General features: G+C 38.3%; 1 protein-coding gene across 2 annotated transcripts in view; it reads left to right on the forward strand.

Annotated features, from left to right (window-relative positions):
• nup107 (nucleoporin 107) overlaps window positions 1–26,028 on the forward strand; it is a 52,815-nt gene that overhangs the window by 19,813 nt on the left and 6,974 nt on the right. For both annotated transcript variants that reach the window (XM_060839786.1, XM_060839787.1), the window contains exons 10-27: window positions 2,695–2,783; window positions 3,472–3,547; window positions 3,844–3,957; window positions 4,061–4,151; window positions 4,247–4,323; window positions 6,971–7,030; window positions 7,167–7,312; window positions 7,419–7,467; window positions 10,785–10,854; window positions 11,000–11,118; window positions 11,606–11,644; window positions 13,066–13,216; window positions 15,593–15,705; window positions 16,083–16,185; window positions 18,712–18,872; window positions 19,293–19,418; window positions 19,497–19,610; window positions 22,621–22,788. In XM_060839786.1, coding sequence (XP_060695769.1) covers window positions 2,695–2,783; window positions 3,472–3,547; window positions 3,844–3,957; window positions 4,061–4,151; window positions 4,247–4,323; window positions 6,971–7,030; window positions 7,167–7,312; window positions 7,419–7,467; window positions 10,785–10,854; window positions 11,000–11,118; window positions 11,606–11,644; window positions 13,066–13,216; window positions 15,593–15,705; window positions 16,083–16,185; window positions 18,712–18,872; window positions 19,293–19,418; window positions 19,497–19,610; window positions 22,621–22,788 — 1,866 coding nt within the window. The remainder of the gene's footprint in view (window positions 1–2,694; window positions 2,784–3,471; window positions 3,548–3,843; window positions 3,958–4,060; window positions 4,152–4,246; window positions 4,324–6,970; window positions 7,031–7,166; window positions 7,313–7,418; window positions 7,468–10,784; window positions 10,855–10,999; window positions 11,119–11,605; window positions 11,645–13,065; window positions 13,217–15,592; window positions 15,706–16,082; window positions 16,186–18,711; window positions 18,873–19,292; window positions 19,419–19,496; window positions 19,611–22,620; window positions 22,789–26,028) is intronic.

A 26,028-nucleotide genomic window follows, 5' to 3' on the forward strand; every position in this document is an offset into this window, starting at 1 on the left:
GCGCTTTCTACATTATCTCTTGCTAAAGAAAACAGCAACTGCTAATGCTGGTCATTGTCCTGAATATTCTGCTGCAAATCAGCTGGGAATAATGCAGGTAATTGCATTGCTTGCTGGCTTGAATTTTGTCGATGTGTTTTCTCTCTGCCTCTGATTTATACTTACTTTTGAAAGATGCTGCACCATTTTCTATTTGGTTGCAATAGGTACAGCATTCCCACACAAGCTATTCCCAGGACTCCGAGCCTTGTGGAACCTCCTTTGATTGCCGTGTTGGTGCGCTTGAGAATTGGACTATCTATCGAAGATTTTCTTTAATAAGCGAGTGTCCTGTATATGGCTTCAGTTTTCCTTTTAAGACTGATTTGTTGCACGCTTTGGAGAACAAGTCTATGCTGCACTGTTCCTCCAGATCTAAAATGATGGCTAGTGCACAGCCATTGGTAAGAACAGAAACCTGCAGTATTTTCTTGAAGATTTAGTCTTTCCCCAGAGACCCCTCAAAATGGGCAATTTCCTATCTACGTGATATGAGTTTGATTCCCAGTTCATTATTGTGGGAGTCATTATTGAGACAATATTGGCAATCCAGTTTTCACCCTTAGTCTGTTTACTTTGGAATCTGCCTGATATTATTTCTGAGCTAAGCATTTTATAAAGTCAATGACATTTTTTGCAACTGGCACTTTAAAACGTATTGTATGTTTCAGTAAGGTCACCTGTTATTCTTTGAAATTCCAATCCATACAGGTCAAACCTGTTCAACATTTCCTCATAAGGCAATCCCTCCTTACCCATGATCAGCTTCAGTGAACCTTCTCTAGACTGCATCCAATGCCAATATGTCTTTCCTTAGATAAAGATGCCAAAACTGTCGGCAGTATTCCAGCTGTGGTCAGGAATTCATTGACCAATAGTTGCAAGCCACCTGCTTAAAGTCACTAAGTCGTACAGCTGTGTATGGAGAGGTTCTGTGACTTTTATTAGGAAAAAAAGAGTTCATTCATTGGAGTGTGTTTTGCTGGCTGGGCCAACATTTATTCATGGTGATACACAGGTGTTACTGAATGTCAGCCCTAACCTGGATAAGGTCCAATTTTTGCTGCATTTGGAAGGGACTGCTCGGTACCTGAAAAGTCAAGAATGGTTCTGAACACTCCCCACTTCTGGCCTTTACGATAAAAGGAATGTTTTTGATGAAGCAGCTGCAGATGTTTTGACCTAAGACACTATCCTGAGGAACCCCTGCAGAGATGTCCTAGAACCGAGATGACTGACCTCCAACAAGCTCAATCATTTATCCTTGTGCTAGCTAAGACTCCAACCAGTGGAGATTTCTTTGCCCTGATTACCACAGACTCTAGTTTTGCGAGGGTACCTTGATGCTATACTCTGGTCAATTGCGCTCTTCCCCCACAGTTTGAATTCAGCCCTTTGAACCAAGGCTATAATGAGATTGACAGCCGAGTGGCCCTGGCAGAACCCAAACTGTGTCAGTGCGCAGGTTATTGCTAAACAAATGCCGCTTGATAGCACATTGATGGTAATTGGCTTGGTTGGGTTTGTGTTGCTTTTTGTGCACAGGACATAGATGGACAACATTCCATATTAATAGATGTCAATATTATAACTGCTGGAACAGCGTGGTTAGGTGTGCAGCACTTTCTGAAACACATCTTCAGTACTATTGCTGGAATGTTGTCAGGGCCCATTGCCTTTGCAGTGTCCAGTGCATCTAACTCTTTCTTGATATAACAGAGTGAATGGAATTAGCTAAAGTCTAGCATCCATGATGTTGGGAACTTCTGGAGGAGGCTGAGATGAATTATCCACTCAACACTTAGCTATAAATCAGCATGTCGCATGTTATGATTTTCCAGTGGAGAATTGGAAAATACAACCATCTACAAGTTATCTGTAGTAAAATTCCAATGAAGATTCACATTGTCTTAGCATACATAACATTTATCAACATATTACTCCAGTTTTATTTGCTTCTCTTTATTATTGGTTTCAGATCCAGTGATCCTTCTCCAGAACTGTTTGTAGCTAGGAAAATGTTAGTATGTACGCTGAGGACAGTGGTTGGGGGAAGGAGTAAACAGTAGCTGGAGATACACCTATCCCTACTTATCGTTTACTGCCCACACCCCATCCTCTGTGTATATACCAACTTGTTGCTAACTACAATCAATTCGGAAGAAGGGTTGCTGGACCCGAAGCTTTAATTGTGCTTTTTTTCCACAGATGCTGTCAGACCTGCTGAGGTTTTCCAGCAATTTCAGATTTTCTTTCTAATTTTAAGCATGAGCGGTTTCTTGGCTTTTTGTAAAATTGGGAATGTTATCCCCTTCCAAGAATGTAACAATTGATAGTCTTTCACTTACCAAGACAAATGCTAGTATACCTAATTTCAATGGGAACAAGTACGACCAACCAATTGGCATCCTTTCTCTTGTGCAGTATAACTTGTTGTTCTCTTTAAGTTTGGTATTTATGTGTCTGCTGTGGTGAATCAAAATGAAAAGGTTTGACAGCATATCCCTTTGTTCACCATATGCAAGTTCTGTATTGCCAAGTGACTAATCATGATTTTTGATCAGGTTTTGTTCAGGTGTTTGTCCAATACCCAGCAAATGAAGAATTTACTTTCATTAAAAAGCACGGTAACATTTTTTTGTTTTAACTTCATAGATCGTTGTAGATTGGCTAGAGAGTATTGCCAAAGAAGAAGCTGGAAATTTTGCAGAGAACATTGAATTTTATGCAAAATCTGTGTACTGGTAAGAACCAGAGGTTTTATTTTGAGGGTAGGTGAGACCTAAAGAACAGGATGGAAGTTAGATGGTTAGAAAGTTTAAATCTTTGTTTCATTTTGATTGTTAATTGGATTTGTGTAGCTCTCTTCCTTTTTGTTATTTCAGTATTAACTTATGATGTTTGACAGTTGCAAACATGTTTCCCATGATAGCTAGCAGTCGGAACCTTGTATCATATTTACAGCATAGACGTGGACCATTTAGCCTGTCAGGTCCATGCCAATGTTCTTGCTCCCCATAAGCCTAGGAGAACATCGTATAATGAAACATTTTCAGCAGCAGGTTAATCTCTTTCTTGCTAAGATTTAGCTGCATCTGCCTTGTCTAAAGTTTTACTAGTTTCTTTTTCCTCTGTTTAGTCACATGGATTCAAGATTATTTCAATAATGTTCTGGTTCAAGTACATGCCAGTCATTGGACAGGCTAGATCTTTGTTTCTTGGATTATATAGATGGGAAGGATGTGTTTGGCTGAAGTGATTATTCATAGGTCGATGGACATCAGTGGCTGTGGGAATGTGGATCACCTTAGAGAATAACCAGTTTTGAGCCTTCCAATTAAGGAAAGCAGTGTATGCTTAAAAAGCTTTTAAGGTGATAAATACATGAATTCTCATAATGCTTACTGTATGTTTCCTAAATCCCATTTGTAGGGAAAATACACTACACGTGTTAACACAACAGCGATCGGGCATTGCTGGATTTTCAAGGCAACTTGTGACTGAGCTGGTAATACAGTTTTGTTCTGTTTTAGTTGAAATTGACCCTAATGTATTTAGTGGAAAAAATTAATTCTGATTAACATTTTAATTCTGATTAACACTTTGCTTATCTTGTTAAATAGACTTGTATCATTAGCGGAACAAAATTTTCTGATGAGTTTTGAGTCATTCTGGCTTTGTGGTGATCAAAGCATTGGGAAATATATTAAAACTAATCACCTCTAGTGCACCTGTGTTTGAAGTTCATGGTGACGGATGTAAAAGCACAATTCTAACTAAACCTTTCTGCCCACTTTCTCCAAGGATCCAGATGCTCCCATCAGACAGAAAATGCCTCTTGCAGATTTGGATAGGGAAGATGATGCTAGATTTATGAAATATCTCTTTGCTCTTATACGAGCTGGGATGACTGATGAGGTAAAACAGTTCTTTTATTTTGGCATACACTTCTTAAATACAAACACATACAGTGATTATGAGAAATCTATGCACTCAGTAAATATTATTTAATATCCCTCAGGCTCAGAGATTGTGCAAACGTTGTGGTCAGGCTTGGAGAGCTGCAACTCTGGAAGGCTGGAAATTATACCATGACCCAAATCTTAATGGCGGTGAGTATAGTATTCTGGACTAATGTCTATTAGCTATTCAAATCAATAAGAAACGGTGTCTGAATTGTTGAAATTCCTGTTTGATCTGATTTCAGGAACAGTTCTTGAACCTGTAGAAGGGAACCCAAACAGAAGTGTTTGGAAGGCTTGTTGCTGGAGGATGGCTGAAGATGTAAGCTACTACAGTATTAAAAACATGGATGTAAAAGAACTCTTTTACGATCTGTTTATGAGCATTGAACATCCAACTGTATACAAAACATTTAGTTGCTTTTCAGAAATGCAGTAACATAATCAAGGTTTTTCTGCATGGAAATTTAAAACTTTGCAGTAAGTTTAATTTTGATTTGCAGATTATAAGACACAAGGTATTGGACAGCATTTCCACTTGAAATAATGAAATTTTCTGTAAAAATGAAATGTTAATTGGGCAACTCATAAAACTACTCTATATCTTTGGACCCACTCTGCTTTGTTCAGCATTAACATGACATTAATCTAGCTTATGATCATCAGAAACCAATTGATCTAAACTGACCAATTCCTCTTCTATAATTTAATTCCTAATTCCTTGTACAGATCAATAGAGAAAATTAAAAGCACAGTAGTGCAGATGCTGAGCATCTGAAATAAAAATACTGAAGAGGCCCAACAATTCTCGTAGCATCTGCGGAGAGTGAGAAAGAGTTAATATTTTGTATCCAAAGACACTCTGGAACAGAAAAGGGCTAGAAAATAGTGTTTGATTTATCCTGTTGACTAACAGGAAGGGGAGAAAATGAATATATTATGAGGATACTCAATGTAAATGACAAAGGGAGTACTAATCATGGTAAAAGGGAGATTGAAATGTAAAATAGGTGTTAATAGTAGGCTTGACTGGGAAACAATAAATGAGCTTTGCTGAAAGTCAATAGGACACAAACTAAACATGATAGACCAAAATAGAGAGTGTTCATGATCTGAAGTTGTTCAACTCATCGTTGAATCCTGAGGGCTGTAAAGTGCCTAATCTAAGCTTGTGCTGAGCTTCACTGAAACACTGCAACAGGTTTGCAATGTAAATGTTGATAAGGGAGCAAGATGATTTAATTAAATTGGACAGGGTGAATCGCCATGGTCTTTCTCTCAGGGTAGGGGAGTCCAAGATTAGAGGGCTAAGGTTTAAGGTAAGATAGGAAAGCTATAAAAGGGATTTGGGCAACTTTTTCACACAGCGTGGTGCATATATGGAATGAGCTGCCAGAAGAGGTGGTGGATTCGAGTGCGATTATAACATTTAAAAAGCATCTGGATGTGTATATGAATAGGAAATATTTAAAGCAATGTGGGCCAAATGCTGGCAAATCAGACTACATTAGTTTAGAATAACTAGTTTGCATGGACATATTGAACCAAAGGGTCTGTTTCTGTGATAGAGAACTCTATGACTCTAAGTACCACAGAACTGGAACATCGGAGTCTTTCTTATGGACAGCGCTGGTGTTCTGTAAAGCGGTTAATCAGTCTGTGTGTGGATTCACCAATCTAAAGGACTACATTGTGAGCTGTGATAGAGAAAATTTAGTGAAAATTGTAGAAAAGGTTTGTTGGGGTTGCTGACAAATTTGAATAATCTCAGCTGAGGATTGTGCTGTATTGACTGTGACAGATTTGTTAATTATTGCAAAACACTAAGGTGTTAGTAATTATTTACAAACAAAAACAGTTGTAACCATATTTAAATGGTAATGTTAAATAGTTTGTTTTTGAAAGTGTGTTGTGCTACGGCTGTACTGTTGATCAGTAATTCATATTGTCACACGGGAAGTATAATTGTTCCCTCCTGCAATATGCTGCAAGCAGCATGCTCTCATGTTGGTATTGTGCAGCAGTAACCATGAGTATATATTGTATTATGGTCATGTTTTTGTGTGTCTGAAATATTTTTCATCTCTGTCCATTCAACTTGCTTGTTAGTCATTCTATCCATAATAAGCCAATAGCTGTATTAATTAATTTATGGGAGAAAAATGAGCAAGCTGTGTAATGTAGCCTCTAACTTGCTGTAGTTATACAAACCTGAATGAATAGACATAAAATTATACAGCATGGAAACAGACCCTTCTATCCAACTCGTCCATGCTGACCAAATATCCTAAACTGGTATAGTCCCATTTGCCAGCATTTGGCCTATATGCCTCTAAACTCTTCCTATTCATATACCTGTCTGGATGCCTTTTAAATGTAGTGATTGTATCTGCCTCCAACACTTCCTCTTATATTTTAAAAATAGCAAGATCTTCATTTAGGGCCAAAATGAGGAGAAAATTCTTCCACTCAATGTCAGAGAGCATTGTGTGCCCAATTCCTGAGCACATCTAAAACAGAGGTCAACAAATTCCCAACCATCAATGGTGCAAAGGTCCACAGGGGTAACGTGGGTAAAAGACACAAAGCCGTTCAATTAGCCATCTACGCAATAAACAGCGGGGTACGATTGATGGGCTGAATAGCTACTCCTGCTCCCGTGCTGCCATGTTCCTATGCACCCCTTCAATTCCACTAAAGGTGATGAAGCAAACTTCTTGAAGCCTTAAAATAGAGTGTTTGTTTATTTTGACAGTAATTTTTTTGTTCTGTTTATTTCAATTAATGTATATTTTTCTTCCTTTATAATGTTAACTTTAGTTGCTTTGAAAATTTTTCTTTTTGAGGATCATTTTATAAAAAGGGATTTTTGCATTAAAATCTATATTAATGAAGGCCATAAATGTTTAAGCAATTCACTCATAATGTTTTTACTATATAGCTTTCAATTTCTGAATTTGGTTTTATAGGAGCAGTTTAACAGATATGAACGAGCAATCTATGCAGCTTTAAGTGGAAATCTTAAGCAGGTAACATAAGCAAAATTTCATCATCTCCTTCTTACGATCCCAATTCTTAAAAGAATCCTTACAGAGTAACATCCTTACCTTAAATGTCGAAATAGTCTGTTCTACACTGTTGCAATGATTTTGTTATATATTGTAGCTCCTTTCGGTGTGTGATACTTGGGAAGACTGTGTTTGGGCATACTTCAGGGTTATGGTGGATAATCTTGTCGAACAAGAAATCCGTGCGTTGAGTACTCCTGTTAGTGAATTAGAAGAATTGCCTAAAGAATGTACTGAAGCAAAGTAAGTTTAAACTCATTTTTTATTGGACTTTGCAAAACAAATGAAATGCTTTGAATGAAGTTTCTTCAGATCAAATAAATGTGAATCCTGTCTTGTACGTTTTCAGTTGGACTTTAGAGGCAATATTTGAAGAGCTGCAGGCAACAGACAAAAAAGTAAGAGAAAACATTGATATGAAATGTTATTTTCCTGAATCAAATGTTCTAAAATATTACTTCTGGTTTGGAAATTTCAGCAGCTAAGTATTTATTTTCCATGCACTGTTCGGGTAAATTTTAATCAAATTGTTTTTCTTTGTGAAGTCTGAGGTTAATGTGCCCTTCAGGTTTTCCTTTACTTTGTTTATGTGCAACTTAATATCTGAAAGTTTTTCTATCTAAAGAAAAATATCATAAGAAAGTTGACTGAGAAGAGGAATTTGGGATGTTTGAAAACTTGTTGAAAAGAAAGGTTTAGAAGAGGCTTTTTACAAAGGTGGAGAGACGGGTAAAGAAACTATAAAGTGTTGGACTACGGCAGGTATTTCTACCTCTTGAAATGAAAGCAGGCAAATGTAATTCAGATTTAAGTAAAGAGTAGTGTTACAGAATATTGAAGTTAAGATTGCAGTAATAAAGTGTGTCACAATTTGAGAATGAGGATCAAAATTTTGACTTTATTTAGAAGACAGCAAGGGTTACATGATGGTGTAACATGACATGACATGGAGTATTGAGTCATTGAGCAATGGTTGGTGCTATTTCAGTTGCGCCATAATGTGGGCTAGTGGCTATACATTTGCTCTCCAGTTTCTCCAAACAAAACCCCGAATGAAAAATAGAGATTGGCCTAGTGGCTGCCAACAGCTGATTGTTAGTAGAAGTTGGAGAGAAGGTCCTATGTGGGTTTGAATTGCTTAGTAAGACTTAAAGGAAAAATAAGTTGAACCACCTTATGAAGTGAAACCTCACTAGGATCATTAGAAAGCACTTGCAATTTCCTTTGACAGTGATCTTTTAAAATGTGATAGTTGGGCTTGCTCATTCATGTCTGAGGACTCTCAATCTAAACATAATGTAATCCTGCTGAATACATTTTTATTAGCTCTATATGAGACCATATGTTTTGGTGATGGCCTTTTGACAGTAGAAACCTGTCTTTGAAAGGAAACATAAAACCCAATTTTGTAAATATAAAGATGGAGCTGATGTTGTTTGTGGCTACTTCTAAAATTGTAAAGGAAAGCAGTTTAAAAAATGTTAGAAAAGGAAGATTGTGCAAAAACAAATGGAGTGAACAGGTGTGTGTGTGTTTTAAGCATTGGTATACACTAAGGCTTAATATCTTTGTTAAATACAAATGAAAAACATATAGTGTCATCTCACATCAAAGTATTCATCTTTTACTTAGGTTTCCTTTTTTAATATTCATAGGAGGGGAATTTTTAGGTTTCCACTTTCTTAGGTTCTCTAACAGTACCTTCTAAACTCAGGACCTCTACCATCTAGAAGAAAGGCAGCAGTTGCATGGAAACAACACGCCACTTCCAAATCGCCACGAAATGTTGATGTCAACAGCGTCCACATGCCATGATCAAATTTTTAAAACGTCACTGAGGATAATGCTATCGGCATTCATACTGATATTGTACAAGAAGCCTCTCAAACTACTCTTATCAGGGCCAGATCTACATGCTATTTCTCCAGGGAGTGTCTCAATGTTATAACTGGGAATTGTTTCTCCTGTAATAAACTATTGCTTATTCCCAGACTGGGTTGAGATAGAATATTTGAGGGAGATGATGTTGTTCTCCCTGGATTGGTTTATTTTTATTGGTCAATAAGAATTTACTGGCAATAGTGCAACTGTCATTTATCTCAAGAGGGTTGGAATATAAAAGCACTGTTGTGCTACTGAGACTTTATAAAGCTCTGGCTAGGCCCCATTTGGAGTACTGTGTCCAGTTTTGGTCCCCACACCTCAGGAAGGACATACTAGCACTGGAGCGTGTCCAGCGGAGATTCACACGGATGATCCCTGGAATGGTTGGTCTAACATACGAGGAACGGCTGAGGATCCTGGGATTGTATTCATTGGAGTTTAGAAGATTAAGGGGAGATTTAATAGAAACTTACAAGATAATACATGGCTTGGAAAGGGTGGACGCTAGGAAATTGTTTCCGTTAGGCGAGGAGATTAGGACCCGTGGACACAGCCTTAGAATTAGAGGGGGTCAATTCAGAACAGAAATGCGGAGACATTTCTTCAGCCAGAGATTGGTGGGCCTGTGGAATGCATTGCCGCAGAGTGCAGTGGAGGCCGGGATGCTAAATGTTTTCCAGGCAGAGATTGATAAATTCTTGATGTCACAAGGAATTAAGGGCTACAGGGAGAATGCTGGTAAGTGGAGTTGAAATGCCCATCAGCCATGATTGAGTGGCGGAGTGGACTTGATGGGCCGAATGGCCTTACTTCCACTCCTGTGTCTTTTGGTCTTATGTCTAGGGTCAAACAATGCATACATAATTATGTATGTATTGCTTGACATTAGACAGTTGCACTAATGCCCATGAAACTCTTATTGACTGACATAAATAAATCAATCCAGGGAGAACTGTAACATCTCCCTCAAATATTTTATCTCAATCTGACAATCTATGAGGAGATGATCATGTCTAACCACGTTAATTGAATTTTTGAAGAAGGAACAAGATGTGTAGATAAGGCTAATGCAGTTTATTTGGAATTCAGTAAGCCTTTTGACAAGAAGTCACATGGGAGACTGGGCAAAGAGGTAAGAGTCGATGAGATCCAAGGCAGTTTGCCAGATTGGATCTAATTGTTATGGTCAAAGGTGCATTTTGTGAATGGAAACCTGTGTCCAGTGAAACACTTCATGATTTGCTGCTGGGTTCTTTGCAGTTAATATAGACATGAATACAGGAAGTTTGACCAGTGAGTTCACAGATGACCAAAGAATGGTGTGGTAAACAGCAAGGAGAAAAGCCTTTGACTGCATGACAAAATTAGCAGAATGTTCATTTGGGTAGAGCAGACACAGATGGAATTTAAGAAGTGTAATTTAATGCGGCAAAAGAGTACTGAGGCTCCGAGGGACTTGGGTGTGCATGTCTATAGATCCTTGAAAGCAACAGGGCAGTTAGTAGGGTGGCGGATCAGGCATATAGGGTGCATGCCTTTATTAATCAAGGCATGTAATATTAGAGCAGGTAGGTTATGCTATAAACCACAGGTGGATTGCTATGTGCAGTTCTGGTCACCATGTTTATAAAACTGAACAATTGCATTACAGAAAGGCAGACCAGATTCACCAGGATATTGCCTGGGCTGGAGCATTTCAGTTATGAAGAAAAACTGAATAGCTTGGGTCTCTTTTCTTTTGGAGGGGAGAAGTCTGATAGGAGACCTGATTGAGGTATTTAGGCATTATTCAATATTTATGCCATTAAAACTGTTTGTTTAATATTTGCAGCAAGTGTTGGAAGAGAATAAAGCTCATTATCATATAATTCAGAAATTCATAATCTTGGGAGACATTGATGGTAAGATTTTTTTCTTTTAATTAAATTGAATGTAAGTAAACAAGTATGTGCACTGCAAGATTCTGGCATATTTTCTGTAAATTCTGGGGGAAAAAAAACTGTCTTGTCTATCTGATGCAATAGTTTTTTTGTTTATGAATAATAGGTTTAATGGATGAATTTCAGGATTGGCTAGAAAAATGCAGATCACTCCTCCCAGCACACCTCCTTCGATTCATGACCCACCTTGTCTTGTTTTTCTGGAGTTTGGGCCTACAGACAAAGGTAAACCTGTTCATTGCAACTGAATGTTGCCATATGCAGAAAATTCAAATCCATGAGTGCAGTGCATTCATAAACTTAAAACAACATTTCAGTTTACTTCGGATTACAAATTCTTTGAAGATTAGAACCAAATTTTAGATTAATTTCATCTGATTAATTGTCTGCTAAACAGACAGTAAATGCCACTACTTGGTTTTTCATCAAACAGCCTATCGCAAGAGTGGATGAAATTGCTCCTGAGAGAATTAATTTCTTCCTAGAAAATGACTGGACTGCGATTGACTTTCTCATTTCTTGACTTGAGTGAAAGAGCTGTAAATGTAGCTGTTATCCTAAAACAAATCTGGATCAACATTAAAGAGAAGCACTTTTCTTCTGTAAAGTCCAGATTGAAGTGGAAACTGCCCCTTTCACCTGTCTGTTTTTCGACCAGACAAGTTAAAATCTGCTACAAATTATTTATTAAATGATGATTTACTTTTTTCAGGAGGATGTTTGTACTGACATACTAAAGACTTATATAGAGGTAAGATAATACGTTTTCATTTTCTAAAAATTATCTTTTTAAATAAACAAAATAATACATCACGTTTTTGTATTGATGCTTTTTGACGAAATACTGCAGAGGAGGCTGCTAAATCAGATCAAGGCTCATGGTGTTAGGGGTATGGTACTGGCGTGGATAGAGGATTAGATGACTGGTGGAAGGCAGGTACTAGTGAGAAGGGGTTGTTTTCAGAATGGCAGCTGGTAAATAGTGGAGTTCCACAGAGGTCATTCTTGGGATTAGAATTCTTCTCATTAATCATTAACTATCTGGACAAAGAAACTGAAGGCATTTTTGCTAACTTTTCACATGGCTCAAAGATAGATGGAAGGATACGTAGTGTTGAGGACTCTGGGAAGCTGTAGAAAGATTTGGACAGGCTAGGAGAGTTGGCAACGCAGTGACAAATGAATACAATGAAGGAAAGTGTGAGATTATGCTTTTTGGTATGAAAAATAGAGGCATAGATCACTTTCTAAATGGTAAAAGGCTTTGGAAATCTGAAGCACAAAGGAAGTTGAGAGTTGATTTCAGAATTCTCTTAAAAATTAACATGTAGGTTGAGTTGGCAGTGAAGAAAACAAATGCACTGCTAGCATTTGTTTTCAGAGAGCTAGAATGCAATAGCAGAGATGTACTGGTGAGACTTTATAAGGCTCTGGTCACTGTATTTGGAATATGATGAGCACCTTTGGGCTCATATTTAAGGAAAGATGTGCTGACGTTCAAGCCAGTGCAGAGGAGGCTTACAAGAATGCTCCCAGGAATGAAGAACTTGTCATACAAGGAGTTGTTGAGGACTCTAGTTCTGTGCTCAATAGGTTTAGAAGGATGAGAGAGATCTCATTGAAATTTCCAGAATAGTCAGAGGGCGCAGCCAAGGTGCAACCTTCTGGAACTGAGATGACGAATTTCTTCAGCCAAAGGGTGGTGATTCTATAAGATTCATTCCTACAGAACGCTGTGGAAGCCAAGTCATTGAATGTATTTTAACACTGAGGTTCTTGGGCATAGGCTGGAGATTTGGGTTGAGAAATATATCTGTCATGATCGAATAGTGGAGTGTACTTGAATGGGAAAATAGCCTAATTCTGCTCCTATACCATCTTGTCTTACTGATAGATTGAGACATGTTTATATCATAAATGGCTTGGCCTAGCAGTTTAATTTAAGTGTAATTTTTTTTCTTTCAATTTATAAAAGGTATAAGAATTTCTACTGGATTACTATTTCACTGTTGTAATTTACAAGGATTAATTTGATACAATTGTTCAGATTCCTGCCTCGGTATATGCAATCATGTGCCTTCTTAAACCATAGAAATAATTTAACTTTCTTTTATTGCAGTTCAATGAAGTGTACCCTCAAACATTGTTAGCTTTGAATGTTATCTTTTCCAGCTTCTAATCCAAGCTAACCACACGAATTTAATAGCATTTTATGTCAGCCATTTGCCTCCGGAGCTGGCTGTCACTCAATATTCCACATTTTTGGAAACTGTCACAGAGACTTCGCAACGGAGACTTTGTCTAGATCTGGCAAGAGAAGCCGGTAAGGAGAGAAACTCATATGTTATACCATAATGTTTGCTTCACATTAAAAAGGATGCTTTCTGAATCCCAAAATAACAAGTGAGCCTTTTGAATGAACTCTTTTTGTTTTCTTCTTTTTGAAAATCTAATACCCAAAGTACATTACCAACTGAAGCTGACCCAGTACGATGTATTCATAGGAGTTGAGTTTGACCTTCAGAAATCAATCTCTTTTAACAAAATCTTAAACATTCTTTGCATTTATGTCAGCTTAAATCAACTAGCACTTTTCATTTACTTAAGACCTTCACTTAATATGGACAGTACTGTGATTTAGGAATGGAGAAAGTAAGGACTGTAGATGCTGGAGATCAGAGTCAAAAAGTGTGGCACTGGAAATGCACATCCGGTCGGGCAGCATCTGAAGAGCAGGATAGTTAATGTTTCGAGCATGAGCTCTTCATCAGGAATTAGGAGTGACCCAAGGGGACTGAGACAAATAGTAGTGGAGGTTTTGGGGGGGTAGCTAAATGATTTGGGGTGGGGGGGGGGGGGGGGGGGGGGGGGGGTGTGTGTGCTGGAGTGGAAGGTAGCTGAGAATTCAATAAGCAGATGAAGATGGGAGTGATGGTGATAGGCCAGAGAAGAGGGTGAGGCAGATAGGTGGGAAGGAAGATGGACAGATAGGACAGGTCAAGAGGGCGGTACCAGGTTGGAACTGGGATAAGGTTAGTGGAGGGAAAAGGGGAAACTAGTGAAATTGGCACTGAACCTTTATGGTTGGAGGTTCCCATGGCGAAAGATGAGGCTCCTTCCTCCAGGCATCGGGTGTTTAGAGTTGACAGTGGAGGAGGCCCAGGACTTGCATGTCCTTTGTGGAGTGGGAGGGGAGTTCTCTGAAACATTCCTCAAGTTGGCGTCCTGTCTGCCTAATGTAGAGCGACCACATCGAGAGCAACGGACAGAGTAGATGACATGTGGAAGTACAGGTAAATCTCTGTTGGATATGGAAGGTTGCTTGGGCCCTTGGACAGAGTTGAGGGCTGAGGTGTGGGTGCAGGTTTTGCAATTCCTACGGTAGCAGAGGAAGGTGCCGGGAGTGCAGGATGGTTTCGTGGGGGGGCGTGGACCTAATAAGGGAGTCGCGGAGGGAATGGCCTCTGCGGGACACAGATAGGGGTGAGGAGGGAAATACAGAGGAACCTTGATTAGCCGAACCAGTTGGGTGGCACTATTTTGTTTGGATGATTGACTATTTGGTTAATTGATTTCCTCTGGGGCTCGGAGTTTTCAGGAGATTAGACACTTGTTGCGAATGGAGGGGTCGGGTTCAAGGGCGCAGGTGCGGAAAGTAGAGGAAATGCGCTGGGGCATTGTTGACCACTTGGGAGAAGAAATTGTGGTTCTTGAAGAAGGAGACCATCTGGGATGTTCTATGGTGGAATTGGTCCTCCTTGGAGCAGATGCGGCAGAGCAGGAAAAGGTGGGATTAAGGAATAGTGTTTTTACAGGAGGTAGGGTGGGAGGAGGTGTAGTCTAGGTAGCTGTGGGAGTTGGTGTCCATGTTGAGTCAGTCGCCAGAAACTCGAAATGTTGACTATCCTGCTCCTCCAATGCTGTCTTGACTGGTTGTGCTTTTCCAGCACCACACTTTTCGACTGTGATTTAGGAATATCTAGTAACCAATTTGTGTATAGTAATATGTCACCAACAGTAATGTGATGAATGAAATGAATCTGTTTTTGGTGGCATTTGAGGAATGGATGTTGTCCAGGATAACAAGAGAACCCCTACTGTTCTCCAGATCGTATTTGTCCTGAGGGCACAAAAATGGACTTTGTTTTAACGTTTATTGTGAAACATGATACTTCTGAAATACAGCAATGAAGTCTCAGCATAAATTGTTTTGAATTCTGAATAATAGCTTGAATAAATGACTACCTGACTCAGCAAGTCAAGGATAAAACCTGAATATGGTGTAAGCTTTGCCTTTCCCTTGGAGTCTGTTATCTATGCTGTTTAATGTCAAGTTTGACTTGTCAAGAATACTCAATATAGTTGCTGTAAATTTTGGCATGGTTTACTACATCATTTCAAGAAAGTCCTCATCAGTATAAAAATACTAAATAAGGGAGTGTTTTGGGGAATCAGCAAGAGTTTGTTTCTGAATTGAAACATGCAAAGCATTGCTGTTTTCAAAATGGCCATGATTTAGCCCACCATGTTAATCTGCAAATGTGAATATCACCAAAAGTGGAGGTGTAGTGGACAGTGAAGAAGGTTACCTCAGTACAGACCCTAATATGGCTTTTGTTTTAAGAAATAAGTAATCTTGTTTGTAACACCTTCCTTTATGATTATTTTTAATGCAATGTCTTTCTAAAATATCTTGTAGGCCTTGATGTACCAGCTGTGACCAAGTGTGTTGTAGAAAACATCCGGAAAAAGGATGTCGACGAATTTACTCATCATGATCTATCACCATCTCTGGATACTGCAACTACAAAAGTGAGTATCTTTTTTGTGTAGAACTGCTGTGACCTTAAATGATGATTAATGGTAAAAGACACTTCTGTTCATTGACACACATGCACATGCATGCACGCCCATATACCCCCACTGTGCAGTCATGTACTTGCATTACTTTGCAAAAGTATTAATTAATTTTCCGAATGTCTCCTATTTTGTATCATTGTACTATTGCGATTGATTCATTTGGTGGCGGATTCCCACTGTTGATGATATGTTCATTTTTGAAATATGTTGCTTTAGAGATTTTGGGTTGATTTTAATGCAAATTAGCATTAAAGAAAACATTTTAACAGAACCAAATTGTATTATTTTGAATTGTACATGCTGAGTCAAATAAAAATTAACTTTTGCAGGAAGATCATATGAAGATTAATGTAATCGAGTGGTTGGTGTTTGATCCTACACAAAGAGCAGAGGCACTGAAACAGAGCAATGCCATAATGAGGAAATTCTTGGGTATGTGGTTTTATTTTTCCTTGTATGCAGATTTTAAAAATTCAAACATTGTAATTATTTAATTTTCTTTAGTTGTGGATTTTGTTTTCATGATAAATGCAATTGAGACAATTTCTATTGTCTGGTTTATTAGATGGGCATAACTTGATAATAAATAGCCATACATATTCTCAGGCTTATAAGTTCAGCTGTGCCGTACCCATTTTGCAGGCAGTAACTAGCCTTCCAGTATGGCTGATGAGAGGAACTCACCTTATCACAAGTTGATAGTGTGCTACCTTCCAAATTAGTGAAAGCAGATGCAGTAACAAGTCACACACACCCCACCAGAATGTTATTTAAATTGTAAGATCCATTTTTTTTGATATTGGTATGCAACTAGACTTTATTAGTCACAGGCTGAATTATTACAGCATAGCTTGGTGTTGGCATTCAGTCAGACCCCTGTACTTAAATATACTAAATGTGGAGCATGAATTAGCAAACGTGTTCCTTCTAAAATCTTCTCGCTCACCCTCATTAAAATGAATCAAACCTACTCTGATCTCTCACCCTTTCTCCTTTTCCCAAAGTTGTAAGCTGAATAATGGCCTGATCTTTGGTGATGTTTCTGCAGGAATTCTGTGCATCTTTTCAATTATATTGAAAGGGGTTGCTGTATAGCCCCTTCTTATTTGTAAAATTCTGTGTTCTTCAATTGTAGGGTTGAACAAGTTAAATATAGATGGATGAAAAAAAAATTAGTGCATTACTATAGTTGAAAGATTTTTCTTGTTCTCTGGTTATGATATGTATCCTATCTGATGAAGGGCTTGTGCCCGAAACGTCGAATTTCCTATTCCTTGGATGCTGCCTGACCTGCTGTGCTTTAACCAGCAACACATTTTCAACTGTGATCTCCAGCATCTGCAGACCTCACTTTTTACTCAAGAATACTGACTGTTGACTATAGTTTGCTTTTGATTTGTTTCTTCTCCATGACTTTCTCATGCTTGTCAGTTTCTGTATTATAGATGTGGGATATTTTATATCCCACATTTGCACTTTTGTTTTTGATGGTAGCAATCCTTTGATTAATTAAATTGTTAACTACCTTGAAATATAACTGCATACATAATGTTAGTGTTAGTACTTCAGCAGTATTGAGTGTGTGGTGCTGGAAAAACACAGTAGATCAGGCAGCATCTGAAGAGCAGTAAAATTGACATTTCAGGCATAAGCCCTTGCATCATTCCTGATGAAGGGCACCACATTCTCAACTCTGATCTGCAACATCTGCAGGCCTCACTTTCTTTTTCAGCAATATTGACCAAGTATTAATATTACTAAAATCACCTTTCAATACTTTTGAATTGTTTCTCCATAATGTTATGACACAGCGGTGAACCCTTCTCCTAATTAAACCAAACATCCAGAAGAGCTCACCTCACCCCATAATCTGTTAAAGTATGAGTGACAGAGAAAAAAAATCAATTTATTCTTTAACTCTAAAAATGAACATCAAACAACAACTATTTACAACTCTTAAGCCTCCTTTCTTTTAAATGTTTGTTATCTGCTTCCAACTCTACAACAATATACTGTTCCAATAAAAGCCCTCATTCAAATTACATCAACTTAATTTCAAAACCAAACAGTGGCTGTCATTAGTGTCGGTGTCCCTCTGGTTGAAGATTTATCTGGGTTGTCTTTGGTCTTTTGCTGCAAAGATGTTTCATATGAAAAAAGGTACCTTTGATAGAGTGTGTTTTGCTGGCAGTTACTCTGTCGATTTGCAGTTGGTTTCACGGTCTAATTGTCAAAATGTCTGCTTCTTTATACCCCCAGCATTGATTGTCTCATTGGTTTGATGTTGGCAAAACAATAAGTTCAAAATAGATTGATTTTTAGTATCCTGGGTCATAATTTAAACTGATTGGTTCAAGTTGAGTGGTTGTCAAAACACCTACCAAAACTCTGGTATTTGTTTCACAGCCAAATCTGACATATTTTCAATTTTCCAGTACACTGTGAGACTGCTAGTCAGTCACATGACAGGTGCCTGCAAGCACTCAGTGCAAAACAGCTTTCACTCTCTCTTAAAGGTACAACACACACCTTCAACTTCACAACAATAAGTGGTTTGAATGGTAAATTCTGTCAGCTCATTTTATATCTTTAGAATATTAAGCATTGTCTTCTGGTTATTGCAGCCTCTGATGTCCCTTAAATTAATCCATATCCACCCTTTCTAGTTCTCGTTCCAGCTGTTGTTTGTTACCTGTAAAAGTATACTTTGTGAGGTTTGCTATGATTTGTTCATAACTGAAAATATTGTTTCGGGTTCACTATTATTCTATTTTATATGCAATATATTTTTAAAATAGTCTGAGAAAATTGTTGTAGAGGCTGAGGAGCTCTTACTTATCATAGCTTGTAGATATGGATACAGAGAGACACAACTAATTCTTTTCATCTGTAGTGAAATAAGCAATTCTTGAATACTACCTGTGTTTTGTAACTTACATGCTTTAATTTTATTTCCAGCTTCAAAAAAACATGAAGCTGCAAAAGAAGTGTTCAGTAAAATTCCACAAGACTCTATAGCTGAAGTGTACGCGAGCTGGGAAGAATATGGAATGGATTTCATGCCTCCAGCAGAGGAAGAAAATGCTATCCGGGAACATTTGTGCATAAGGGCTTATCTGGTAAGGTTACAATAGGAAATTTCACAGTTCAAGCTGGTCAGTGCAATTGGAACAGGTATATAATTTAGATTAATGGACTCCCAGTTTCATGTTCTCAATGTAGCATTGTTGCTACAGTTTGTAACAGAGAAAAGTTTGATCATAAATTGGAGTTATATGAATATTTAATTAAAGATTAAATTTATGATTTCAAAATAGAATCTGCTGGGAGGTTTTGTACTCTGATCAAAATTTCTTCCTACTTTCTTCTGTAATTGAAGTTTATGAATACATGTCAGCTATTTTTCAAATGTAAGGCTTCAATGGTCTCTCACCTGTGAAAATTCCTGTTTCATCTTTTTCACCCATGTTAAAGAGGGTGTAGTCTTTTCTATATTCTGTTTCAACATGCTAAATTTTATAACTTGTGCTCTTCTCCAGGAAGCTCATGAGATGTTCAACAAGTGGTTTAAATGCATGCAGTCAACACCTCAGGAACCTACCATTTCTGCAGGTGCAAGTTTCACAGAGACAGTGGCTCATGAACACAAACAGAAGCAATTTCAGGTTAAAAAAAAATACAATTTCAGCTGTTGCAATGTGTTTTCCCTGTATTTGGTGTTGATTATTTCCTTTTCCAAACAGAGTGATTATAAGAACTGGAGTGATGAATTGGAAATTCTCACCAAAGAAGTAAAAGAGAAGATCTGTAATGTCTTGCTTTTTGTGAATGGAGGATGGTTGATTGACATCAGAGAGGTAAACTCGAAATGGAATGTTTATTAACCAAAAATTATGAATATTTTTAATTAGTAGAAGTCAAAAGGAAATAAGGTTTTTTTTCATCTAAGCTTTCAGGTGTCTTTAAGGTTCTATTTAATAATCAGTGATTTTTATTACATTCATTTTTTTCATAGTTAATTTTGCATATAGCAAATCAGTAATTCACCAGAATTCTAGGTTGTAATAGCTGATTTCTGCATAACTTTGAATTTTGACATGCAAATAATAGATGAAAATTAATTGAGTTAGAATAAGGAGCAGTCAAATCGACAGGTTGCAACTTAATCCTGTCTTGCCCTATAGAGCTATTATTTTGTACTTCAAATCAGAAATCGATATCGGTCATTAATGTATGCAAGTTTGGTTTTCATTGTAGTTGACAATGTTATATGGCTTTGGTAGAATATTTTGAAAGCATGTTTTCTCTGGCTACCTACGCATTCTCTGTGTAGTAGCATTACTGGTAGAAGCCTAACCTAGGACTGATTTCGAAATAATGGAATCCAGTTTTGAGAGAAACACACCATTCAGAAGTACTCCGTACCAGAACTCCCCAAGTGAAGTGAAGGGGGAAATGCTAAGTTTCAACTGCCAGTTAATTTAAAGGTCTCCATCAGAAATAACCTGAGAAATGATATTTAGAGTTTGATAGTACAGTCACGCTTCAGAGAATGGTGCGAATCAGGTGTTTGATTGGATTAGATTACTGACTGTGTGGAAACAGGCCCTTCGACCCAACAAGTCCACACCGACCCGCCGAAGCACAACCCACCCAGACCCATTTCCCTACATTTATCCCTTCACCTAACACTACGGGCAATTTAGCATGGCCAATTTACCTAACCTGCACATTTTTGGACTGTGGGAGGAAATCGGAGCACCCGGAGGAAACCCACGCAGACACGGGGAGAATGAGCAAACTCCACACAGTCAGTCGCCTGAGGTAGGAATTGAACCCGGGTCTCTGGTGCTGTGAGGCAGCAGTGTTATGCTTCTGAAGTATTTGCACTTCTGCTGTACATTTCTTCCAATAAGTAGCGACTTCAGACATTTTTCACTGTATTGCTGTATCCCAATACTTGAGTACCCATGACAATAAAACTTAATTCCTATTCATAGTTGCTAAGCTTGCAGGGAACATAGAAGTGATTCTAAAAGTTTCTGTAGGTATGGGAAGAGAAAAAGATTAGTGAAGTCAAATGCAGTTAGAAACAAGGGAAGTTAGAATTAGGAACAAAGATGGCAGATCAATTTAGGGATTCACGGTAGGCTATTCAGGTCTGAGAAGAAATTTCTTCACTGAGAAAATGGTGAGCCCATGGAATTCTCTGCCGCAGAAAGGGGATGAGGCCAAAATAATGCATGTTTTCAAGGAGTTTGATCTTATTCTTGGGGCTAAAGGGTTGAAAGGTATGGGGAGAAAGTTGGAACAAGGTATTGAGCTGATCGTCAGCTATGATCATTGTGAATGGCAGAGCAGAGTTATTGTGTCCCAACAATAACTCAACATATGTCACCACCACGCTTGTGGGAGAAAAGAATCATTAAATAGGGAACTACAGATGCAGTAACTGAGTGGTCCTCTGGATCAACAGCTTTGTAGTTCATTTCAGGAACACCAGGCTGCTACCTGAAATTTTTAAGTATGAAACTATTATACAAGTCCTCAAGTGTCTCAGGCACTGACATATTAGGCACTCTGATTGCACTGGATCGTAGGAACAGGAGTGGCCATTCACCCACTCAAACTTGTTCAGCCATTCAATCAGATCATGGCTGACCTGTGGCCTAATTCCAAATACCTGCATTTGGCCTATGTCCCTATACCGTTACTTATCAAAGATTTATCTGTGTCAGATTTAAAATGAACTGTCCAGTATCCACTGCTGTTTGAGGAAGAGAGGTGTGAACATTTACCACACTTTGTGTGTAGAAGTGCTTTCTAATGTCAAACAGTCTGGCCATAATTCTCAGACTATGACTCCTAGTTATAAAATGTCCAATAAATGGAAATAGTTATCTTTATCTACCCTGCCTTTCACTGTTAATATCTTGAAGACTTTGATCAAATCACCCCTTAACCATCTAAACAGGCCTAATTTGTATAATTTCTCCTCATAATGTGACTCCTGATGTCCAGGTTGATTAGATTCCCTACAGTGTGGAAACGGGCCCTTCAGCCCAACAAGTCCACACTGACCCTCTGAAGAGTAACCCATCCAGATCCATTTCCCTCTGACTAATGGACCTAACACTATGGGCAATTTAACATAATCATTGTTCAAGCTGAAGTGGTGAAATACATAAAATAGAGCTACGTAGTTAAAATGACTGATTACAGAACTGCAATAATACTTAATTCTAAACAAATACATAGATTTGTCATATAGTTTCAAAGTAAGTAATTGCTTCTCTTGAAGATATTATAAGTAAATTATATCTGTACTGACTAAATTTTAGACGAGTAAGAGAGGATCTAATTGAAACAAAGATCGTGAAGGGACTTCACAGGATAAACAGAGGCTATTTCCTTTGGTGGGTGAATCTAAAATAGAGTTCATAAATGTATTAATTCTGAGGGATAAAGATGTTTAGAATTGTCACTAACAGGGTTATGGATGGTCAAGTTTGTGGTAAGTCTTCAATTTCTGAAGAATACAGGTGTGAATAGCAAAGTAGAATTCAGACTGTGAAGGTCAGCCATGTTTGTAATGAATAGTGGCGCATGCTTGAAGAACTAAATGGTCATCTACATGTTGTTCCTCTGCTCTTATTGCAAGTGAAATAGTAATGTTTCATTTACTTATTGAAATGTTTGTACTTCCTTCAACTTTTTAAAAATTGATTCTTGGCTTTAATGATTTAGCAAAATTTTCAGTACAAAAGGAGCAAAAACAGCTCCATTTCACACAGTATTCTAATGAAATGTAGTCGATTTGGAGCAACAAAATTTCTAAAGTTAATTGAAGGATTTAATGTTCCTTAGGATGCTGAAGAAGATGCTGAGCGCAGTCACCAGTTGAATTTATTGCGCCAGCTCTGCCTACCAATGATGTGTTTCTTGCTTCACACAGTACTACACAGCACTAAACAGTACCAGCACTGCTTAAAATTGGCTGATATTGTTGCATCAGAGCAACATAAGCTTTATCAAGTAAGTTGGGTACTATACATTGTGACCAATTTAGTACCTTTTGCTTAGTTTTATTTATAAAATTCCATAATAAATTATTAAATTGTTTGAGTGTTCTAAAAGTAGGACTTCAGTAAACTTCTATCGGTCATGATATTTAAATATGCAATTCAGATCAAGGTAAAGATCTATTGCTTCTCCATGACATGTAAAAAAAAATGTTCAGGAGACCTAAAAGCTTTTGAAATATTTCTTGCAGAGATCAAATGGATTTAATGCATTACTATTCATGACTTCGATGAATATGCAGACCTGCTTAAATGTGTGTTTACAATTGCACTCTAAGCTTTTGAAAAGACTCTTGTCAAAAAAGTGATCATTATCGTAACGTGAAGAATTGACTCAAATTTCTAGTTATTGTGCTGCTGATTTTTGGAAAAGTCAAACTGCTATTTTTGTGAGTTAACTAATGCTGATTTTTGCAGAAACTGCTTTTCACTTAAGCTAGTCCGTTGCTGTAGTATCGTGGAATGTTTACGGAAAAGGAGATCTCTCTTTTGTGTTTATCCTAGCTTTGTCTAAGAAGGACTCAGCTAGTTGCACTCCATTGTCTCTTTCCTCCCCACCCCCCCATGTAGTTTTTATCCTCTTCATATATTTATCCAACTTGCTTTTAAAAGCCATGATTAATTTGCCTTCCCAAATATTCAGGATCCTATCCATTTGCAACATTCAAGTTTTTTTTGTCATCTTGCCAAACCTTTGCAATTCTCCTTAAATTGGTGTTCCTTGGTTCTTGACTCTTCTGACAATCAAAAATATATCTTGCTTGACTTTGTCCAGAATCGTCAAAGTTTTGAAAACGTCTCTACCCAACTTTCCTTCAACCTTCCTTTCAGAGAAAACAGCTCTAGCTTTTTCAGTCCATCCACATGATGATTTAAGTTGCTCATCCCTGAAACCATTCTTATAAATACTTTCTGCCCTTCCTCAAAAGTTATCACACCTTGACACCAAGAATTGGGCACAACATTCCAGTTAAATCTGAGTCAGTGTTTTAAATAATTTATCGAGAATAATTTCTACAGATTAATATTTATGATGCATGATACGGCATGTAATCTATAAAGTTACTGTTTTATGGTACAGGTGCACAATTCTTTATCTGAAATGCTCGGGACCTGCAGATTTTCAGAATTCAGAATTTTTCGAATTTCAGAATAAGTGACAGTTTGGTGAAATTTTTAAAAATCTGACTGAAGGAGCAGACTCAGTCAGTAAAATGGGCCTTGTGACAGAATTGAGGCTTGCCATAGCTGGGCCACGCCCCCCCCCCCCCCCAGTAAGTCACATCTGAGTGACATGCATCAAGTGGGTGTCGACTTAGGTTAACTGTTTGCATGCTAAATAACCTTGTTCATGAGAAAAAAACTTGACAAAAAAAACCTTTGGATTTTGGAACTTTTCGAATTTCGCGATTTTGGATGAAGAGTTGTCTACCTGTACTGAGCAAATTTTACTCCTCTGCAAATCATTCATTCTTGCGTATGTAAAATTGGCACCACCTAGTATAATGAAGGCCTGTGCTCACAGTTCCCCAGACAACAAATTCCAATCATTGTTGGGACAACATTTTCCATAGGTATACAAAAGAGAAACACAGGAGAATTCCCATGAAGAACTAATCCAATTTCCCCCTATCTCCATCATGATGAATGTCAGGAGGGAAGCTAAAAATGTAAAAGTAAGTTCTTAAGGGTAACATAACTCCACAATCACTAGTTCAAAGGAAGTGAACTTGCGAAGAGTTAGTTTAGGAATCCTTGCTATTGATTGTAAAATATGAAGCAATGATTTTATGTTAACATGGATCAGTTCAGGCCCTTTGGCCCTTGTTGTTGTGCCAGCCTTTTATCCTACTCTGAGATCAGACTAACCTACATCTCCTTCATTGTACTATCTTCCATGTGCATATCCATGAGTCGCTTAAATGCCCCTAATGTGTCTGACTCTACAACCACTGCTGGCAGTGCATTCCACACACCCACCATTCTCTGAGTAAAGAACCTCTGACATCTCCCCTAAACCTTCCTCCAGTTACCTTAAAATTAGCCTTCTCATGATAGACATTTCCATCATGGGAAAAAGTCTCTGGCTATCCACCCTATCTATGCCTCTCAACATTTTGTACATCTCTATCAAATCACCTCTCATCCTTCTTTGCTCCAATGAGAAAAGCCCTAGCTCCCTCAACCTTTTTTCCATAAGACATGCCCTCCAGTCCAGGCAGCATCCTTGTAAATCTCCTCTGCACCCTCTCTAAAACTTGCGCATCTTTACTATAATGATATGACTAGAACTGAACACAATATTTTAAGTGTGGTCTAACCAGGGTTCTGTCGAGATGCAGCGTAACTTTGCGGCTCCTAAACTCAATCCCCCTGCTAATGAAAGCTAACACACGATACGCCTTCTTAACCAACCCTATGAACCTGGGTGGCAACTTTGAGGGATCTGTGAACATGGCCCCAAGATTCCTCTGCTCCTCCACACTGTGAGAAGTCGTGTTTTTAACCCTGTGTTCTGCATTCAAATTCCACCTTCCAAAGTAAGTGACTTCACACTTTTCCAGGTTTTATTATGTCTGCCACTTATCAACCCAGTTCTGCATCCTGTCAATGTCCTGTTGCAATCTACAACAGCCCTCCACACTAACCACTACTCCAACCTTCCTGTCATTGGCAAACTTACTAACCCACCCTTCCATCTCCACGTCCAAATCAGAGTCATAGAGACATACAGGACGGAAACAGACCCTTTGGTCTAACTCGTTTATGCCGACCAGATATCTAGTCTAGTCCCACCTGGCCCATATCCCTCCAAACCCTTCCTATTCATTTACACATTCAGATGCCTTTTAAATGTTGCAATTGTACTAGCCTCCACCACTTCCTCTGGCAGCTCATTCCATACATGTACCACCCTCTGTGTGAAAATGTTGCCCTAAGGTCTCTTTTATATCTCCGCTCCCACCCCCCCCACCCTAAACCTATGCTCTCTGGTTCTGGACTCTCCTCCTCGCCCTCCCCTACCAGCCCAGGGAAAAGACTTTGTCTATTTATCCTATCTAAGCCCCTCATGATTTTATAAATCTCTATAATGTCAGCCTCAGCCTCCGATGCTCCAGGGAAAACAACCCCAGCCTGTTCAGCCTCTCCCTATAGCTCAAACCCTCCATCCCTGGCAACATTCTTTTCTGAA

This window comes from Hemiscyllium ocellatum, chromosome 19 (assembly GCF_020745735.1).
Source record: "Hemiscyllium ocellatum isolate sHemOce1 chromosome 19, sHemOce1.pat.X.cur, whole genome shotgun sequence".
Taxonomy (NCBI): Eukaryota; Metazoa; Chordata; class Chondrichthyes; order Orectolobiformes; family Hemiscylliidae; genus Hemiscyllium; species Hemiscyllium ocellatum.